This window comes from Armigeres subalbatus, unplaced genomic scaffold (genome assembly GCF_024139115.2).
Source record: "Armigeres subalbatus isolate Guangzhou_Male unplaced genomic scaffold, GZ_Asu_2 Contig1246, whole genome shotgun sequence".
NCBI lineage: Eukaryota > Metazoa > Arthropoda > Insecta > Diptera > Culicidae > Armigeres > Armigeres subalbatus.
The window spans coordinates 228,741-247,901 of NW_026942008.1; the positions used below are offsets into that span (position 1 = coordinate 228,741).

General features: G+C 44.1%; 1 protein-coding gene across 12 annotated transcripts in view; it reads left to right on the forward strand.

Annotated features, from left to right (window-relative positions):
• LOC134202499 (endophilin-A-like) overlaps window positions 1-19,161 on the forward strand; it is a 183,303-nt gene that overhangs the window by 124,625 nt on the left and 39,517 nt on the right. For 11 of the 12 annotated variants that reach the window (XM_062677490.1, XM_062677491.1, XM_062677489.1 and 8 more), the window contains 3 exons: window positions 5,317-5,385; window positions 5,524-5,740; window positions 8,072-8,205. In XM_062677490.1, coding sequence (XP_062533474.1) covers window positions 5,317-5,385; window positions 5,524-5,740; window positions 8,072-8,205 — 420 coding nt within the window. The remainder of the gene's footprint in view (window positions 1-5,316; window positions 5,386-5,523; window positions 5,741-8,071; window positions 8,206-19,161) is intronic. The other variant, XM_062677496.1, reaches the window with a different exon arrangement.

Genomic DNA, 19,161 nt, shown 5'->3' on the forward strand with positions numbered 1-19,161 from the left:
CAGAAGCTCAACACATCCCGCAAAGGCTTCGTGCCGCGAGCCGAAATGTGCCGGGATAAGGATGGGAGCATCTTGACGGACGAACGTGTGGTGATCGAAAGGTGGAAGCAGCACTACGAGGAACATCTGAATGGCGCTGAGAGTACAGGCAGTGAAAGTCAAGGCAGCGGAGGAGATGACTACGTCAGTTCAGCGGACGATGGAAGCCAACCAGCCCCCACCTTGAGAGAAGTTAAGGATGCCATTCAACAGCTAAAGACCAATAAAGCAGCTGGTAAGGATGGTATCGGAGCTGAGCTCATCAAGATGGGCCCGGAAAAGCTGGCCACTTGCCTGCACAAACTGATAGTCAGAATCTGGGAAACCGAACAGCTACCGGAGGAGTGGAAGGAAGGGGTGATATGCCCCATCTACAAGAAAGGCGACAAACTGGAGTGTGAGAACTTTCGAGCGATCACCATCCTTAATGCCGCCTACGAAGTGATATCCCAGATCATCTTCCGTCGTCTGTCACCATTAGTGAATGAGTTCGTGGGAAGTTATCAAGCCGGCTTCGTTGACGGCCGCTCGACAACGGACCAGATCTTTACTGTACGGCAAATCCTTCAAAAATGCCATGAATACCAGGTCCCAACGCACCATCTGTTCGTTGATTTCAAGGCGGCATACGACAGTATAGACCGCGTATAGCTATGGAAAATTATGGACGAGAACAGCTTCCCTGGGAAGCTTAGCAGACTGATCAAAGCAACGGTGGATGGTGTGCAAAACTGTGTGAAGATTTCGGGCGAAAACTCCAGTTCGTTCGAATCGCGCCGGGGACTAAGACAAGGTGATGGACTTTCGTGCCTGTTGTTCAACATTGCGCTAGAAGGTGTCATGCGGAGAGCCGGGTGTAACAGCCAGGGTACGATTTTCAACAGATCCAGTCAATTTATTTGCTTCGCGGATGACATGGACATTGTCGGCCGAACATTTGCAAAGGTGGCAGAACTGTACACCCGCCTGAAACGTGAAGCAACAAAAGTTGGACTGGTGGTGAATGCGTCAAAGACAAAGTACATGCTTGTGGGCGGAACCGAGCGCGACAGGGCCCGCCTGGGAAGCAGTGTTACGATAGACGGGGATACCTTCGAGGTGGTCGAGGAATTCGTCTACCTCGGATCCTTGCTAACGGCTGACAACAACGTTAGTCGTGAAATACGAAGGCGCATCATCTGTGGAAGTCGGGCCTACTACGGGCTCCAGAAAAAATTGCGGTCGAAAAAGATTCGCCACCGTACCAAATGTGTCATGCACAAGACGCTTATAAGACCGGTTGTCCTCTACGGACATGAAACATGGACAATGCTCGAGGAGGACTTGCAAGCACTCGGAGTATTCGAGAGACGGGTGCTTAGGACCATCTTTGGCGGTGTGCAAGAAGCTGGTGTGTGGCGGCGAAGAATGAACCATGAGTTCGCCCAACTCTACGGCGAACCCAGTATCCAGAAGGTAGCTAAAGCCGGAAGGGTACGATGGACAGGACATGTTGCAAGAATACCGGACAGCAACCCTGCAAAGATGGTGTTCGCTTCCGATCCGGCAGGTACGAGACGGCGTGGAGCGCAGCGAGCGAGATGGGCAGACCAGGTGCAAAACGACTTGGCGAGCGTGGGGCGTATCCGAGGATGGAGAGATGCGGCCTCGAACCGTGCATTGTGGCGTCAAATTGTTGATTCAGTGTTATCTGTTTAGATGTTAACTAAATAAATGAGGTTAAAAGACTATTATTCTTCCATTTACTTCCACTATTAACTTTTTATGTATCAACAAGCAGATACGTATTTCGTTTCCTACTTGGAAACTTCTTCAGTGTTTGTTATCGATAACAAACACTGAAGAAGTTTCCAAGTAGGAAACGAAATACGTATCTGCTTGTTGATACATAAAAAGTTAATAGTGGAAGTAAATGGAAGAATAATAGTCTTTTAACCTTGTAGCATTTCCCCTAAGACGCTCTAAAATAATTAATCATAAATAAATGAAAAATGAAGCCAGCTCGAAGGCATTTGTTCTCCCTCCCAAATCATTTCAATCATTCAGGCTATCACTCCTACTTTTAAAAGCTTGCCGGGATTCCGTCCTTCCCAGCGGCCTTGCCGTTCTTCAGCTTTCGAATTCGAACAGCTCTTCTCACTTCGTCTAGCGTTGATGGCTCCACTGCTTGTCCATTATCATCAATCCTGATTCTGCTTGTGCCCGCTCTGTCCGATTGTCCATTCAACAATAACTCAAAGTGCTCCACTCCTGCTCGGTCCATAGATTGATCCTGAATTGCGCCGGTACGCTTTTTTTGCGCATGTTGTTGATCGTTTTGAAGAACTTCCGTGCATCGTTTCTGGCAAACCTTTCCTCTGCTTCCTGGAGTACTTTTTCATCGTACCACCGGTGAAGTTTTTTTTTCTCAACTGCACTTAGTTCTTTATATCAGCGGTTCTTAACCTGGGGTACATGTAGCCCTGGGGTTAGCTTTGCTGGTCCTAGGGGGTACCTCGGACAAAAATGCGTAATGGTGGATTTATTGCAATTCCAATCAAAACTTAATGATAAAGTGTAGTTTTTTTTTTATTTTGAAACATTGTCTTGCACACAATATGCATGGCCCAGGGCCTGATTTATGGGGGGGCCGGGGGGGCCGTGGCCCCGGGCCCCCACAAATCTTATGTACCAAAACCAACCTGTTTTGTACATTTTGGGGCCCCCACAAGCAGTCGGCCCCGGGGCCCCCTTCTGGCTAAATCCGGCCCTGTGCATGGCGATCAGTAAATCAAAGCCCATTGAATCCTGCCCTCCAAAACCCGCTCAGTGAATGAAGGGCTGAGGACAACAGATCAAAAGAAATGAACAAATTGAAAGAAAAGGTTTTGGGTCTAAAGATCTGGAAGCCACCATTTAAGACCCTTTTTTCTCAGAAAAATCTCAGTTGCTTTGGAGATTGGATTGGAAGTCAGAACCTCCTTTCAAGATGCTCGGGAGCCTATTTTCAAAAGGCTCGGAGGAATCCTTTCAAGAGTTTTGCAAGCCTCCTTTCAAGAAGGGTCGGAAGCCTCCTTTAAGAGGCTCGGAATCTTTTTTTAAAAGACCCGGAAGTAGGGCTTCCATTCCCGGAAACGATTTCCCGGATGACTCCTTTCAAGAGGCCAACCAGTGTGAGATTGAGCAAGCAGAGTTATTTTTTTTGCATCTTCAACGACGTCAGGAGCTTCTTCGTCGGGCGCCAGTAGATCTAACTCACTGTAGCATGTCATTTTCTAATTGTTTAATTCAAAACAAATTGTTGATTTTTCATATATATATATATATATATATATTTATGAAACTAAATTGTCATTTTTTATGCGTCTAACTATCACAGCGCTCTCTTTAAGGGTGGTAGAATTTGATTTTCCACCACTCTGATTCTTTATGCCATTTCTTGTTAAACGGAATTTGACACTAAGTCGTGATTTTGTCGGTTTCTGCACATGATATTTGCCACAAATCAATTTCTTCCGAGATTTTCAAATTCAAGATTGTCGTGGAAGATTTCACCAGCGAACATCTAATTTTTGAGCGAAATTGACTGAAAACGATTATTAGAACACCTAAATTTTTAATTGTAACTATTATTAACTTATATTAATTATTTTTATTAGTAGCTCGTCGATCTGAATAAATGTCTGTCAGTCCGTGTGTATGTGTGCACACGAAAACCGAAAAACATTAGCCGCTTTTTCATATAGTAATTCTTAACAGATTTTCTCAACAATACGGGGGACAAACCCTAGTTGATTACTATTGAATATAATAATTACGATAGGTCATTGTAAGAGTAGGCAATGTAGGCAATTTGTAGGCAATTTTTTTATGTGTAAGGCGAAATCAAACGATTGAATCGAGAAAGGCATCGTCACCGCTAGATGGATTAATCTGGGTTTTTCCTTTCGCTTTGGATTGAATCCCTGTTCTAGGGTGGCACCGATGATGATGTTCGATGTTTGATATCTAAGGCAACATAATAAAATTTCCATTAAAAATTAGAAATTTTCCATAAACAATTATGAAATTGCCATTAAAGAAATCAGGGTATGAGCAATAAATAAATATAAAATTTTCACAAATAAAACAAAATTTCCATAAACAATTAAGAATGTTCCACAAAACAAAAATAAATAAGCACTTTTAAAAGCGAAAATAGCAATTATAAAAGAAGAATTCTCCATAAAGAAATGAAAATGTTCCACGAAAATTGTTTATGGAAATTTTGTTTTATTTGTGGAAATGTTATATTTATTTATTGCTCATACCATGATTTCTTTATTGGCAATTTTCTATTTTTTTATGGGAATTTTCTAATCGTTTAGGGGGAGTATTTATTTTAGTCGATATCTAATTGGGCGGCCACCAGGCACGAATTATGTTCCGCAGGCAACTGTTGATGAACACATTCAGCTGTCAACTGTTCTCTACTGATGCAAACTAGAGATGGAAGGGTTTCACATTTTGTAAACCCGAACCCGACCCGAACCCGATTTAGAAATTCCTTACAAACCCGGACCCGACAATTTTTGCAGTCTTAAACCCGAACTGGATCCGAACTATTTTTTTGGTGAAAATCTCAAACTAGTCATTTTATATTTCTCTTTACACCCATAAGGGTATAGGCCCAAACAACGAATAAGCCTTAAATTTATCAGGAACGAATAAAATATTCGAATATTCAATACTTTATTTCTCAAACTCGAACCCGACCCAGACCCGACATTTTATCATCTCACAAACCTGTACCCGACCCGAACCCGTCGGGTTCGGGTCGGGTTTCGGGTTTGAAAACCCGAAACGCGACCATCTCTAATGCAAACCACGTTTCACAAGCATATATGTACCATTGCAGTTAAAAGATCGGATCTTTGTACTTTATTGCGGAATAAAGGCTCCCCATACCTAAGCGATTTCATCGACAACTAGTCGCCGCGATTCTATCGTTGGGTCCCTGCAGGTAATGTTCTATTTACGCTTTCACACCAACGGCGACAGAATCGCTGTCGCCAAGCGATAGAATCGCGTCGCGACTGTCACGTCGCGTGTGTTTGGGGTAACCTTAAACGATTCTGCAATTAGGCGGATGGCATGAGGTCACTTTTCAGCATTTGTACATTTGTACATTACTTAACCCTTTCAAACATATTTATAGAAAAATCGATTTTTTAAAGAATTTTATATTTAATGTTGTAAACTCTGCTACCACCTGCCACCATTATTAACTTTTCATTCTATTTTCCTCTCTCGTTTCAGTATGTTACAGAAAAAATGGGCGGTGCGGAAGGCACCAAACTGGACCTGGACTTCATGGAAATGGAAAGAGTAAGTTGTCCCAAACTAGTATTTCCTCCCCGAACCATTTTCCAAACTAAAACAATTTTGAATGATTTTCGCCATCCAACACACCCACCTCTGCCCTGCCCCGCTACCACAAAACTTTCCTCTTTCCACCCACGCTAGAAAACAGACGTCACGGTAGAGCTGGTCGAAGAGTTGCAAACGAAAACGAAAGAATACTTGCAACCGAATCCGACGGCCAGAGCGAAGATGGCAGCGGTCAAAGGTATTTCTAAATTATCAGGTCAAGCTAAAAGTAATACTTATCCACAACCAGAAGGTATATTGGCCGACTGTATGCTGACATACGGTAAAAAGCTCGGTGAAGACAGTATTTTCGGTGAGTACGAGCACGTACGCTGCAAAGCGCACTTGGCTTTTCGTCCCTCTATTATAAATAAAAACACATTATATATATTGTAAGGTTGGCTTTCTTTTTTTTCGGTTCCAATTCGGGATAGCTTTTATCGTTTTCACTTTGGTTTCCAATTTTATATAATACACATTTGATCCAACGGCAGATGAGGAATCGAAATTGTCCCTGCTTTCGTGTGTGTGTTTGTTTCGGTTCGTTTACTTTTGAATTATGTGATCACACTTTTTTTCGATTATTGGCATTTTGAACATGCAAAGCGTGATGATTTTATCCTGTACTCAGTACATATGGCATACAGTCGGGTCTCCTACTATGTGGATTTCTATTGCACGGATACTTACTGCACGAGCGACCCTGTAGACTAAATCCTAAAATTTGCGGGATCTTGGTGTATTGAGGTGAATGTACAATAGAGTCACTGATTAGTAATCAACATGCTTTTTTTTACACCTAAATAAAGTCAATTATATTCCTCTTTTGTAAACAAACATATGAAGTTTGAGTACTATATGCTTTGTAATTTACAAAATTTCATCATTTGAAATTGTGGACCAACCCAATTTGATTGTGTTTTCACCTTAATTATCTACATTAGCCTATACATAGAATTTATTTAGTCTTTTTGGTTCAATAGCAAAGCCTATTGGATGTGTTGTATGAGACCTGACTGTATCTGTTATACCTGCATTCGATGTGCGTTTTTGTATGTATGTTATTAAGTATGTACGAGTTTTAATTTTCTATTACGCGTATATATGAAAAATCTTAGAGAAGAATGTGCGAGTTCTCGTTTAAAACTTATCATTTTGAAGCTAGCTCGGAACAGGCGACGCGTTTGATTGCCGCTAAATAAGTGTTCGAAAATTAATCAATTAAATTTATTATTTTCAAATATTAGGAGTTCAATTTGCATCAACGTAAATACAAACATTTTGAATTGAAAATTTACATTATAAATACGAATGGTAGTGCTACTTGTATTCATCTCAAAAGTGATTTTATTTGTTTCGACTCATTTGTTGAATTGTTGTTTTAAAATTTAAAATATATTTGCTATTAAGAATGACTTCTATTATCAATTTGGTATATTCGGATACAAATTCGGAGCGCCACTCTTACCCTTTTGGTGTCTTCAATAATTACTGTTAACTGCCAATCAAGCCGTCGCCGTTTGCCATCCTCGCGCATATCGATTGCAAACCCCATCCTCTTAAGCTCAATCACAAGTTGCGCAGAATTTGTCCAATATTAACCCCGTTTCTCATCTATCAGCGAAGACAGACTCAGACAGGTTATCGGACTGAACAGTGAACAAGGAAAATTGTTATAATTTTCTAAATATCCTATTTTTGCCAATTCATTACACCTAGATTTTATACAACACTTAACCACACTTCTGCTGTCAAACTTGAGTAAACATTTTTTCCAACCATTTTCTGATCCTTTTGATGAACGAACTTATTTTGACTTTTGAACCTATATTTCACGGTTGCTTGCTTGCGATAATGGTGTGTTTGTTTACTTTCGGTAGCCCCTTTCATCGGACGTCAACCGGGACAACGAATCCCGGGGGACCAATCCGACAGGAATCCGCTTCATTTTCTATGATTTGCCCCGCATTGGTTTGTCGCTCCGCATCTGTTGCTAGTTGTCAGTTTATTTTCCTTGAAAGTTGGTACACTTCTTATTTTAGTATTGCTTTGTGTCTGTTTGTAGAAGAAATGCCCCTTTTATTACTAACCTCCTAATCTTACAAAGATGGGGTTCATCAACATGATTTTTCTTCCGTTTTCCCGCATTGGAGTTGATTTCTTAAATATTACGATCATTTTTGCTTTATTCACTGCCTTGTAGTAATCAAAAATATTATTGAAGACTGTGTAATTGATAATGAAAATGTTAGGAACGAAGGAGAACGTTTAAAAGCTATTTTTAAACACCGAATTTTTTTTACAAAAAAGGATATGCATAATACTTTTGAAATATTTCAAAACATGGTAATTCAATATTAAATCTAGTTATAGGATATCTATGAACATTCCGAGTTACAGGATTTATACAGTCTTCGTCCTCTATCGTTAGATTTTTTATTCGTTCCAATCACACTGTGCGTTTAAGTTATTGTCGTGTACCTCTTGTTACTGTCGTATTTTTATTGAGCCTACTTTCCTCCATACCCCATCAAATACCCTATCAAATGACCACTAACGATTTTTTTCTTCTTCGCTTTCTCCAATATCCGAATTGTTGCTGTGTTGCGCCGATGGCTGCTGCTCCCCCCCGAATCGTGTGTAGCCGGCGCCCTCGTTGAGATGGGCGATTCGCTCAAGCAGATGGCCGATGTGAAGTACTCGCTCGATGATAACATCAAGCAGAACTTCCTCGAGCCCCTGCACCAGCTGCAGACGAAGGACCTGAAGGAAGTTATGGTGAGTGTTTTATTTAGCGGTTTTGATTTCTATGCGTGAGGTTTTGATGAAGTTATCGCGAATGCCATTATTCCGAATTTTTTTTCATCAATTATGACAGAAGTGTTAAAAACAGAAGGAGGTTGGGAATAATCCGAAGATTCTAGGATAAATAATATTATTCGGATGAATTATAATGACTCGAAAGCTAAATCGAGATGATTTAGATAGATACGGATGAGATTATGATAGATTTCCTCACGTTAAAAAAATGCAGAACAAAGTCGCCTACCTGAAACGATTTGTCTCGGTACTTAACGTTGCCCGCCTTTATCTGGTCGATTCCGTGTTGAATTTTGTTCTCGTTTAGATTGTTTCGCATCAGTACCGGAGCTCAATGTCTAATACAAACTGAGACAATCGAACGTCGTTCGTTTACGCTCTGGTTCAATTTCTACTACTCGTATGCTATCTATTGGACACCATGCGCCTCCATTGAGTGGGGCACGTATGTGCTGACAAGGCCGTCCCTTATTTTGCAAGTGTTAAATGTTATAGCTTCGTAGCATCAGGAAAATGTTCGTAACAATGAAAAATTAAACTCCTAAAATTTGCAGACCAGTAGGTGACGCTAAGTGGTCCCGCAACGGACATGAAGCAATAGTAGAAGAGGTCAACTGTAAGATCGTCTTCAGTGCCTCGTACTTGAGACAGAAGGGTTGTGTACAAGCACGACCGCAAGGTAAACGTTGGACAACGTAAGGATATTATCAGCTATCAATTTCACAGCTAACCAATCTATCAACGTTCAAGCTTATATGCAGCTTGTCGTTGGTTGTATTGAATAATATTTTTATCGAGAGCATTCCTAGGTTTATGGACGTGTATTTAACGAAAAATTTGCGCTTTCCTATTTATCATTTTATTAAGGTAATTCCACATGTCTACATTGCCACATCTTACTTGTTTCACATGTGGCGCTTATATTTAAACACATTTGATCCATTACAATTAAGACGGTGTAACGTAACGTGCCGCGCAAATCCTTAAATCCATGTATACATTCTTGATCTCGAAATCCGCATCAAACGCGACCCCGAATAATGTCGTTTGTAGAGCCATCCAACGAAAAACTGAAACCACCTTTTATATACATATTTTAATTCTATCCGACAATACTAGCGTAAAATAAGCAAAATGTAAACATGAATTGTTATCTGCTAGAAAGTGTATACATCATGTCTCAGTCTCAGATAGTCTTTGTCACCTATGCGATGCTTGCATTCGATGCGAGTAGAATTATGATTCTTCGCGAAGAGCAAGCCGCACGTCAAACAGCATACGCATCTTCAGGCGAGCCAAAGGCTTTAAACAGTCGCAAAAGTGAACCAAGTTACAGCCCTCACGAAAACCTGCTTGGTATTCGCCGACGAATGACTCCTCAAGCGGTCTCAGTCTGTTAAACAGAATACGTAACAGTATTTTGTACGCCGAGTTCAGAAGGGTGTAGGTTGTAATTGGCACACTCTAGTCTATTCCCTTTCTTATAGATTGGGTATATGAGGCCATCCAACAGGCAGTTCTTCATCCTCCCATATTTTCTGGATAATTCTCACTTCCGTGTTTGAGAAGCTCGACCGGGATCTCGTCCTTCCCAGCAGTTTTACTGTTTACCAGCTCGTTTAGAGCCTTCTTAACCTCGTCCAGCGTTGGTGGTTCCACAGCTTGATAATGTTCATCCTGCCCCTTGATACACCTTCATTTTCACCGTTCAACAAATCTTCGAAGTGCTCCTTCCACCTAGCTGCCACCATAGCTTGTCTGTCACCGACTTACGGTTGTTAACAACAACCAACTCTGTTTTGTGATGAGCTAGCCCCAGCTGCCTTGAGCTCATCCATTCTTCTACTATAGCGATCGCGTGGGCCGCCGTAAGTTCCACTTCCTCAATCGACTCTCCGTAAACCTCCAGCGTTATGTCGTCGGCGAAGCCAACGATCTTAACACCTGGGGGGAACTTCAGTCTTAAAACACTATCGTACATAGTGTTCCATAGCACCGGGCCCAGGATAGATCCCTGAGAGACTCCTGCGGTGATAGAAGCACTACCCTCCCCTCCATCGGTCTCGTATAAGAGTACGCGATTCTGGAAATAGCTTTCCAAAATGTTGTACAGGCCCACCGGAATGCCCAACCGGAGTAACGAGAGCGCGATGGCATCCCAGCTTGTGCTGTTGAATGCGTTCTTGACGTCGAGCGTCACTATCGCACAGAATCGAGTTCCCCTCCGCTTGCGTTGTATCGCTACTTCCGCAGTTTTCACAACCGAGTTGATAGCATCCACCGTGGACCTACCCTTACGAAACCCAAACTGATTGCTTGATTGATTGCGTTCGTACCTTCGGTGTACGGGGTAAGCCTGTTGAGGATAATCCTCTCAAGCAACTTCCCTGTGGTGTCCAGTAGGCAGATTGGTCTGTACGCCGATAGGTCACCTGGTGGTTTCCCGGGCTTCGGCAACAGCACCAGCTTCTGTCTCTTCCACCTATCGGGGAAACTGCGCTCGTCCAGGCATCTCTGCATGGCTGTCCTGAACATGTCCGGGTTAGCCATTATCGCTGCCTTCAGAGCGAGGTTTGGAACTCCGTCGGGCTCCGGAGCTTTGTTCGTGTCAAGGGTTCGGGCCACCGCAAGCAACTCTTCGTTCGTCACCGCTGCCACTTCAGCCACTTCAGCACTCGCGTTCTGCGGTGCTGCCAAGGGCTTGTGGCATGGGACGGGAAGAAAACCTCGATAATGCGATTCAACCTTTCCGGCGACCGTTCGGGACGCGCCAGCCCCCCTCTGGTCTTCGCCATTACTATCCTGTAGGCATCGCCACAAGGATTAGCATTGGCGTTCAGGCATAGGTTGTCAAAACATTTCCTCTTACTGCTACTGATGGCCTTGTTAAGGGCCAACTTCGCAGCTTTGAACGTCAAGCGGCGTTCATCCCTCAACTGCTCAGAGCGAGCTCTCTGCATCCTTCGCCTAGCCCTAAGGCAGGTTGACCGAAGGTCTGCGATTGCTGCACTCCACCAGTATGCTGGAGGTCTACCGTTCCTCGGTGATGCCCTCCTCTGCATACTGGCATCGAATGCACATGACAGGACAGCTGTCAGTGCGTCCCCTGTAAGACTGTCGGTGTTACCCTCCAGTCCCAGCGCCGCGGTGAATACTTCGCTGTCGAAGCTTTGGGCCTTCCACCCACGGACCTGACGGGGACTTCTCAACCTCGACTGCTGCACACCACAGCTGATCACGTAGCGGATAGCTAGGTGGTCGCTGTGGGTGTAGCCTTCGTCGACCCTCCAGTTCAGTCCCCCGGCTAGGCCGGGGCTACAGAACGTAACGTCAATGAACGACTCCACCCCGTTCCTACGGAACGTGCTGGTTGAGCCGTCATTGGCTAACACGACCTCCAACTTTGCTAGAGCCTCTAGCAAAGCTTGACCACTCTGGTTGGTGCAGCGGCTTCCCCACTCCACCGCCCAAGCATTGAAGTCCCTCGCTATGACAACCGGCTTCCGTCCTACAAGGTCGGACGATAGCCTATCGACCATCCGGGTGAATTGCTCTATTGGCCACCGTGGTGGGGCATAGCAGCTACAATAGAACACCCCGTTGATATTAGCTATGGCGACACCTTCGACAGGTGTGTGTACGACCTCTTGGACCGGAAACCGGCCCGTTGTGCAGATCGCCGCCATTTTGGAGTCGTCCGCGACCCAGTTTCCATTATTGACAGGGACACGGTACGGATCTGCAAGAATAGCGACGTCGGTCTCTGACTCAGAGACCGACTGCCACAGCAGCTGCTGGGCAGTAGCACAATGGTTAAGATTCAGCTGTGCTACCCGCACGGCGATTTCTTATTGCCACCACCGAAGGGACAAGTAGGTCCACCCATAACATGGTTACGGGCTTGCTTCCTACTAGCGCAGATAAGGCACCTTGGTGCTTTATCGCAGGCCTGCGCAAAATGTCCCTCCTCTCCACAACGACGACACAGGTTACTTCGGTCCGGCCCCTTGCACTCCCATGACTTGTGACCAGATTCGAAGCACCTAAAACACTTTTCGACTAAAGGTGGCTGGAATATGCTTACTGGGCATATTGACCATCCAACCTTCAGTTTCCCGACCGCCAGGATCTTTTTGGCGTCCGCTACCGGTAACTTGAACCAAGCTACCTGCGTGCCAAAGGGTCCACCTCTAAGACGAATAGAAGACCGCTCGGCTTCTATATCGCACTGTACCTTTAAAGATGAAATGAGGTCCTCTGCCTCGGTGACTTCGTCCAGCTGTTTACACCGGAGGGTCACCTCGGTGCCCAGAGACCTCACTTCCACTCCCTCACCCAGGACATCCTGGGCCAACCTCTTATAGACGGTACCGCTCGCATTGCTCCACGCTTCAGCACCAAGATCAGTTCGCCTGCCTTGGTGCGTCTGACGCTTCGCACGTCCTCACCCAGTGTCGAAAGCTTTTCGGCACCTCGCATGGTCTTAAGAACGTTGGCGTACCTCTCTTTGTCGGTCTTGATCAACAAGGCTTCGCCTCTGTCCCTAAGTTTCCTTGCGGGGTGAGGACCCTCTTCCCTCCTCTTAGATCTGCTAACGAGCTGCCAGGGATTTTCGGTCCGCTGAGAAGTCGCCGCAGGTTGGCTACCATCACCCTTGGGTTTAGTAGCCTGGGCCGCACCGTTGCCCTTCCCTCGTGGTTTCGCCTGATTGGGTGCTCTCTCTCGACGATCGGGCGCCCTATCGGACTCGACCGTACCGCTGTCCGTAACAGTAAGGCGCCGCTTAACGTTACCGGACCGACCCTCTGACTGCTGCCGGGCGCGTTTGGAGCGCGCCGCAGTCCCTCTCTCGCCGACACTCGGGGTGGTACCAATCACCTCTTGCGTCGAAACCTTCCCTCCAAGGAAGGAGAAGGGTTCTGCCGGAGTACGTGTCTCCACCATCTCGCTTCCAACCTCCCTCCTGGTGAGCGTGCCATGTTCGCGTTTTACCGCTTGAACCGACTGTCGAAGTACCAGAAGTTTCTGCTTCAGATCCTTGCTGATATTATTTCGACCGCTCGTGAACTCGATGATCTCATCGAGCTGCTTGGCGACTAACCGGATACCAGTTAGAGGCTCGCCTGGTGTGTTGACTGCCTGAGCATCGCTCTGGCTGTCAACCCCTCCCGCTGGGGTAGTGCTAGTCCCGTGCAAACTAGCTACTGCCTCAACACCATTCTCCTCCCTAGTGGGAGGAGACCTCGCTAGACCCCTACTTGCGAAGGGGTCTCCCGCTGCGCCTACGGCGCCCCTACCTCTTGAAACTGGAGTACTTGACATAGCTCATGGGTCCCCCTTGCAGCTGCCATCGAATCCTATTGAAGTAGTCGCCTCTATGATCTCATGGTTGTCTATGCTTGCAAGCAAGCAGGGAGGCCATGCGTGGGTTGACACTTTCGTGTTCAGAGCCAGATCGGCGTTAGTCAGGGAGTTCATCTGAGCCTACTTCTGTCTGGTCACCAACCAGACAGCAGAATTGGATAGCGTGCCACAAGGCCCGCCACGGTTTTATGGGACGGAAGGCAGCCTTGCCATTAGCCCACCCGCCGTTTCGAGTCGGTTTCACCCGGCTCTACTAAGGGAGTAGAATGACTCGGCTGTCAGCCCTCGCAATACACAATATAACAATATACAAAACACACAACCTTTAACACGCCTGCCAGAACCGTAATTGAGACTTAAGTGGCAGTCTAAGTCTCAATGCGCTACCGCGCTCCCTCGTTTGTAGTTCATTTAGCCGCCTAGCCCTTCAACTGCCATTGATACGCCATCGTTTCCAGCGAGCACCGCGCGGAGGCGAACTACGCTGCCCGCCATATCACTCGTGTTAATCTCTGCTCTTCGTATTACCCCTTCCAAGCGATGTTGAATAACAGACACGAAAGACCATCACCTTGCCGTAACCCTCTGCGGGTTTCGAAGGGACTCGAGAATGCCCCTGAAACTCGAACTACGCACATCGCTTTGATCAACCGTGTCAGTTTATCCGGAAAACCGTGTTCGTGCATTAGCTGCCATAGCTGGTCCCGATCGATTGTATCATATGCGGCTTTGAAGTCGATGAATAGATGATGTGTGGGCACATTGTATTCGCGGCATTTCTGCAGTACTTGGCGAATGGCGAACACCTGGTCCGTGGTGGAGCGTTCGCCCATAAAATCCGCCTGGTACTGCCTCACGAACTCCCTTGCAATTGGTGCTAGTCGACGGCATAAAATTTGGTAGAGTACCTTGTAGGCGGCGTTCAGCAATGTGATTACGCGGTAGTTGCTACAATCCAGCTTATCGCCCTTTTTGTAGATGGGACTCACGACACCTTCCATCCACTCCTGCGGCAAAACTTCCGCCTCCCAAATCTTGGTAATGACCCAATGCAGCGCTCTAGCCAGTGCCTCACCACCGTGTTTAAATAGCTCTCCTGGTAGTTGGTCAACCCCAGGGGCTTTGTTGTTCTTGAGCCGGCCAATCTCCTCCTGGATTTCCTGGAGATCCGGAGCCGGTAAAATTATGTCCTGCGCGCGTTCTCCCAGGTCCATCACCATACCGCCATCTTCGTCTGCCACATCGCCATTCAGGTGTTCTTCGTAGTGCTGCCGCCACCTTTGGATCACCTCACGCAGGCCACTGAGCCTTTTGAATAAACACTTCCGAGTGTCTTGAAAGGAGGTCTCCGCGTTTTTTATGAAACTAGGCTTCCGAGCCTTTTTAAAAAAGAGGCTTCAAAGCCCCTTGGAAGATGTTTTCCGAAGAATTCTTGAAACGAGGTATCCGAGCATCTTGAGCGAAGGCTTTCAAGCCTCTTGAGACAAGGCTTCCGAGCAGGAGCTTTCCAAGCCTACAGGAGGCGTCCGAGCTTCTTTGAAGGAGGCTTACGAGTCGGAAGGAGAATTTTGAAAGGAGGCTTCCAAACTTCTTACAGTAAAGCTTTTCATGAATGCCTTTTTATGTCTCTCAACTGTAGGCTTCTGAACCTTTTGATTCTTGATTTTAGCTCGGAAGCATATTATTCAATATTTTGTCTGGATCAGGTAGATTTTATTGAAGATTTTATAAAATTTGTTCATTCGACGTTTTGCCCTTATGATCTTTTGTCCCACAGCCCTTCATACATAGCTCTGCTTGGGGTGGACAGGATTCAAAAGTCTTCGATTTTTTGATCGCCATGCATATTATGTACAATAGAAAGTTTTGAAATTAGAAATTTTAAAATTTTATCAATAAGTTTTTGTTGGAATTGTAATACATCCGTTATTACGCATTTTTGTTCGAGGTACCCCCTGTAGCCAGCAAAGGTATCCCCAGGGGTACATGTACCCCAGATTGAGAACCGCTGCTCCAGAGGGACAGAAGTTGAGATCCGCTGATCCTGGTGTCAAGTTTCCGCAAAACGATCCGCGGTAGTATTGCCAGGTATCCCGCAGTGTCCTGAGATTCTAGCAAATGTCTTACTCGAGCGCTTGGTTGCAAGGATGCCTTGGATTTAGGAGTTCTTAAGCTGTTCGAAAATGATGCTGGCTGAATCGGTCAAGAATAAGACCGGTTTTCTCGATGGATACGTAGCGACAATGGAGGTTGTAGCAGCCGCAGTGGAAAAATGCTACGGATGCCCAGGAGGCCGTATGAGATTGTAAAATTTTACCCCGTAGGGGTGATCCCCACTTTTTGTTTAGGATATTTCTCGATGTAACATGCACAGATTTGCACGCCTTTTGATGGACCTAATATAGAATTTTATTAGTTATTCAAAAATGCCAATGGAAGCAAGAATTTGTTTATGAAGGTTACCAAAAAACCGATTTTGCCAAAAGATAGAAAATTTAGCATTTCCAAAACTTGCGCGAGACTTGATCCCCATATAGGGGGAAATTGATCCCTTTATGAGCTGAACATGTTTAGGTTCTTCCAAGTCTAATGAAACGTCAAATTGGTCTATTATCAAATCCTAACAATTCTTCATAGTCTGTCGTAATAGCAGTCGTGCAAAAATGAAATATTGTTGGTATTAAGCAAGGCAAGTATTTTGGTTCTCGAATAGAGTAGTAGTGACAGATAGAATGTCTGCTATGGCAACAAAGACTTTGTTGCAAAGTTGGCATGGTGATGATGTTTTCATCTGCAAACCATTCACTCCACTGAAAGACAGTGGTCATATCACGACAACCATGATGTTCCCAAAAATGGTTAATCGATACATAAATATATCTTTGTAATTTTAAAATCTAATTATTCTATTAAATCTCTGAAAATTGGCCACACTGCAAAATGCCATGTCCAATGGTAAATATCCCTGTTTTGGGACCAACTAAAAAAAGGCAGTGATACCGTTGTGCGGGGCTTCTTTTGACAAATCGGGGGCTACTTTGGACATTTTGAAACAAGAATTACAACGTTAACTACTCTTAAATTGCAATTAGCACAAGACACCCGCTTGTTGATAGTTGGATAGCCACTTTTTGTTTCAAATTTTGTACTTTTTTAAAGTTTTTTTTTAAAAAATCAAAAATTTAAAGTAGCCTCGAAGTCAAAGGAAACCCGCACGAGTTACATCGAGATCGCCAGACTACTACCAATACCACAACCGTGATCATACCAGGATGGTGATTTCATACATCAATATGGCACTGACGCATGCTTTAAACATCATCATTTTTTTGTAGTGCGTGTTATTATTACACAAATGCGATTTCTCTTAAGCGACTGACCAAAAGTTGTTGAATGAGCCTATTACACCCAGGTTTTTTTTTACACGGTTGGAATTCACTAATTTCTCGGTTAACCCAAACTTTCACAGCTTTTTAAATACCACATGAATTTTCTTTGATTTTTTGTGAATTTTTTCGTGGGGTTAACTTATTGTTTCATTGACGCTGAAGGTCTTAAACGTCTAAAACCAAACCGTGTAAAAAAAAACCTGGGTGTATTACAAATTCCTTAAGAAGATTTACAAAAAATGGTGATCGTAAGCAAACTCCTCCTAGTTGAAACGGAAAGAATTGAATACCAGATCGAACAATACTGATTTTGAGCCCATTGATTTGTTGAGTATTTTCAAAGAGTAATTTATACTGTTTTTCATTGAAAATAATGTTAAAATGCATTTAATACAACTAATCAAAACTTAGTATGTTTAACTACACTTTGTTCAGGTTAATGAAATAAGGCAATTGAGAAATTAGATTGACAAAATTGAAGAGAAATTAAATTTATTTTTACATTTTAACTAGGTAGAAAAGAATTTTAACAGATCAATTATTTACTTACAATACAATAATATGCGATGGTATACAACAAACGCCTGAATATATGCAATATCGGGATCAAGTGTGTCCAAACTGTGGGGATCAAGTGTGTTCATGTTGAGTATTTATCTTGTTTTGTTTTTTGTATACAATGGAAAACAAACAATACTTAATTGAACGAATTTATTCAATTCTACAATAATAAAACTTTGTCCAGTAAAAATTTTACACATTTTGGTTGGACATATTCAAAGTTATTAAACTTTTCTGTTTTGAAGAAAAAAAGGATTGAGAATGCTTAATTAATAAAACCTCTCTAAAACCCATATACATAAAGTAACTAATATCAAATGTTACTCAGATTCAATAATCTATCTAACGGATCCGTTTGCACATATCAGTTGTATAAAAATGTGATTAGTTTTCGAGAAAACATTGGGGAATCATGTGTCCCCGGGGATCATGTGTGTCCAGTTTCCCCTATTTGCCATACATACTTTAAGGACAGTCTCACGGAATCCAAACTCAAAAGTACTCGCGTTTTCAAGGGCACACCATTCAATACGAAAGCAACGCACAACTGTCATTTTTATTATTTCAGCTTTGCTGCGTCGCAGCATGCGTGAAATAATAAAAATGACAGTAACTGTTGTGCGTTGCTTCCATATTGAGTGGTGTGCCCTTGAAAACGTGAGTACTTTTGAGTTTGGATTCCTTGAGGGGTGTCCTTAAAGCCCGATGCTGACCCATTTGTAAACTTATGTTCATGGTTCCTAACTCTGAGCGCCTCTGAGTTTTCACCTCTGCGGAAATGTTTAGCTATGGGCATGTTGTTCATTATAGCTAGCTGTTTATCATGGCGGGAAGATTTGACCAGACTAGGCATGGTTGACCAAATCTAGGACCAGAACTTTAGCGGGAAAGAGAGGTTCTTCAGGGGTACCTAATCCCATATAAAACAGAAGACTTTCCACTATTTATAGAGAGGGTAAAGGACAGCTTGGTAGCTGTGAAAGGCTGGTTTCACAGTGAGCTTAGTAAGTCCGGGAGGACTTGGAAATTTGTCAGTGATGGGAATCCGGGGACGATGGTCCCCTGGAACTCAGGTGGGTGTTCGGCGTTCGCTCACGCAATTACGGAGTATCCCAAGAGTGCGTTACCCACCTCAGTGCGCAGATGGTACGATTTTGAGCGTAGAGAGGAATGAGGAAACATCTGCGCTTACCATTGAGCGTATTTACTTTTCCATGTTCAGACCGCATCGTGCTTTCGTGCTGTGCGGTTCTTTCTCTCTTTGCGGAAGGAAGTTTTTAATACTACCCGAAGCTATTTTAATTTCAACGGTGCTTCTTAGCGCTATTTGTACCCACTGATCCCGTTACGATCTTTGCAAGGACCCGTGCCTTCGTTTTACGTTGGACCCGTTTGCGGAAGTAAAATTCCGACAAGCGGTGGTAATCCTGCAGGGACACCGTTCTGGGAAAAAACCTCTTAGAAGGTCACGTCACCACGCTCAGCAATGAGTATTAACAAAAACAAGAGGAAGGGGGAGTCTCTGAATTCTCCACTTCCTTCAAAGAAACAAGGTTTCAAGACCGTCCTGCCCAAGCGCGGAAAAAATAGAAGGAAACTG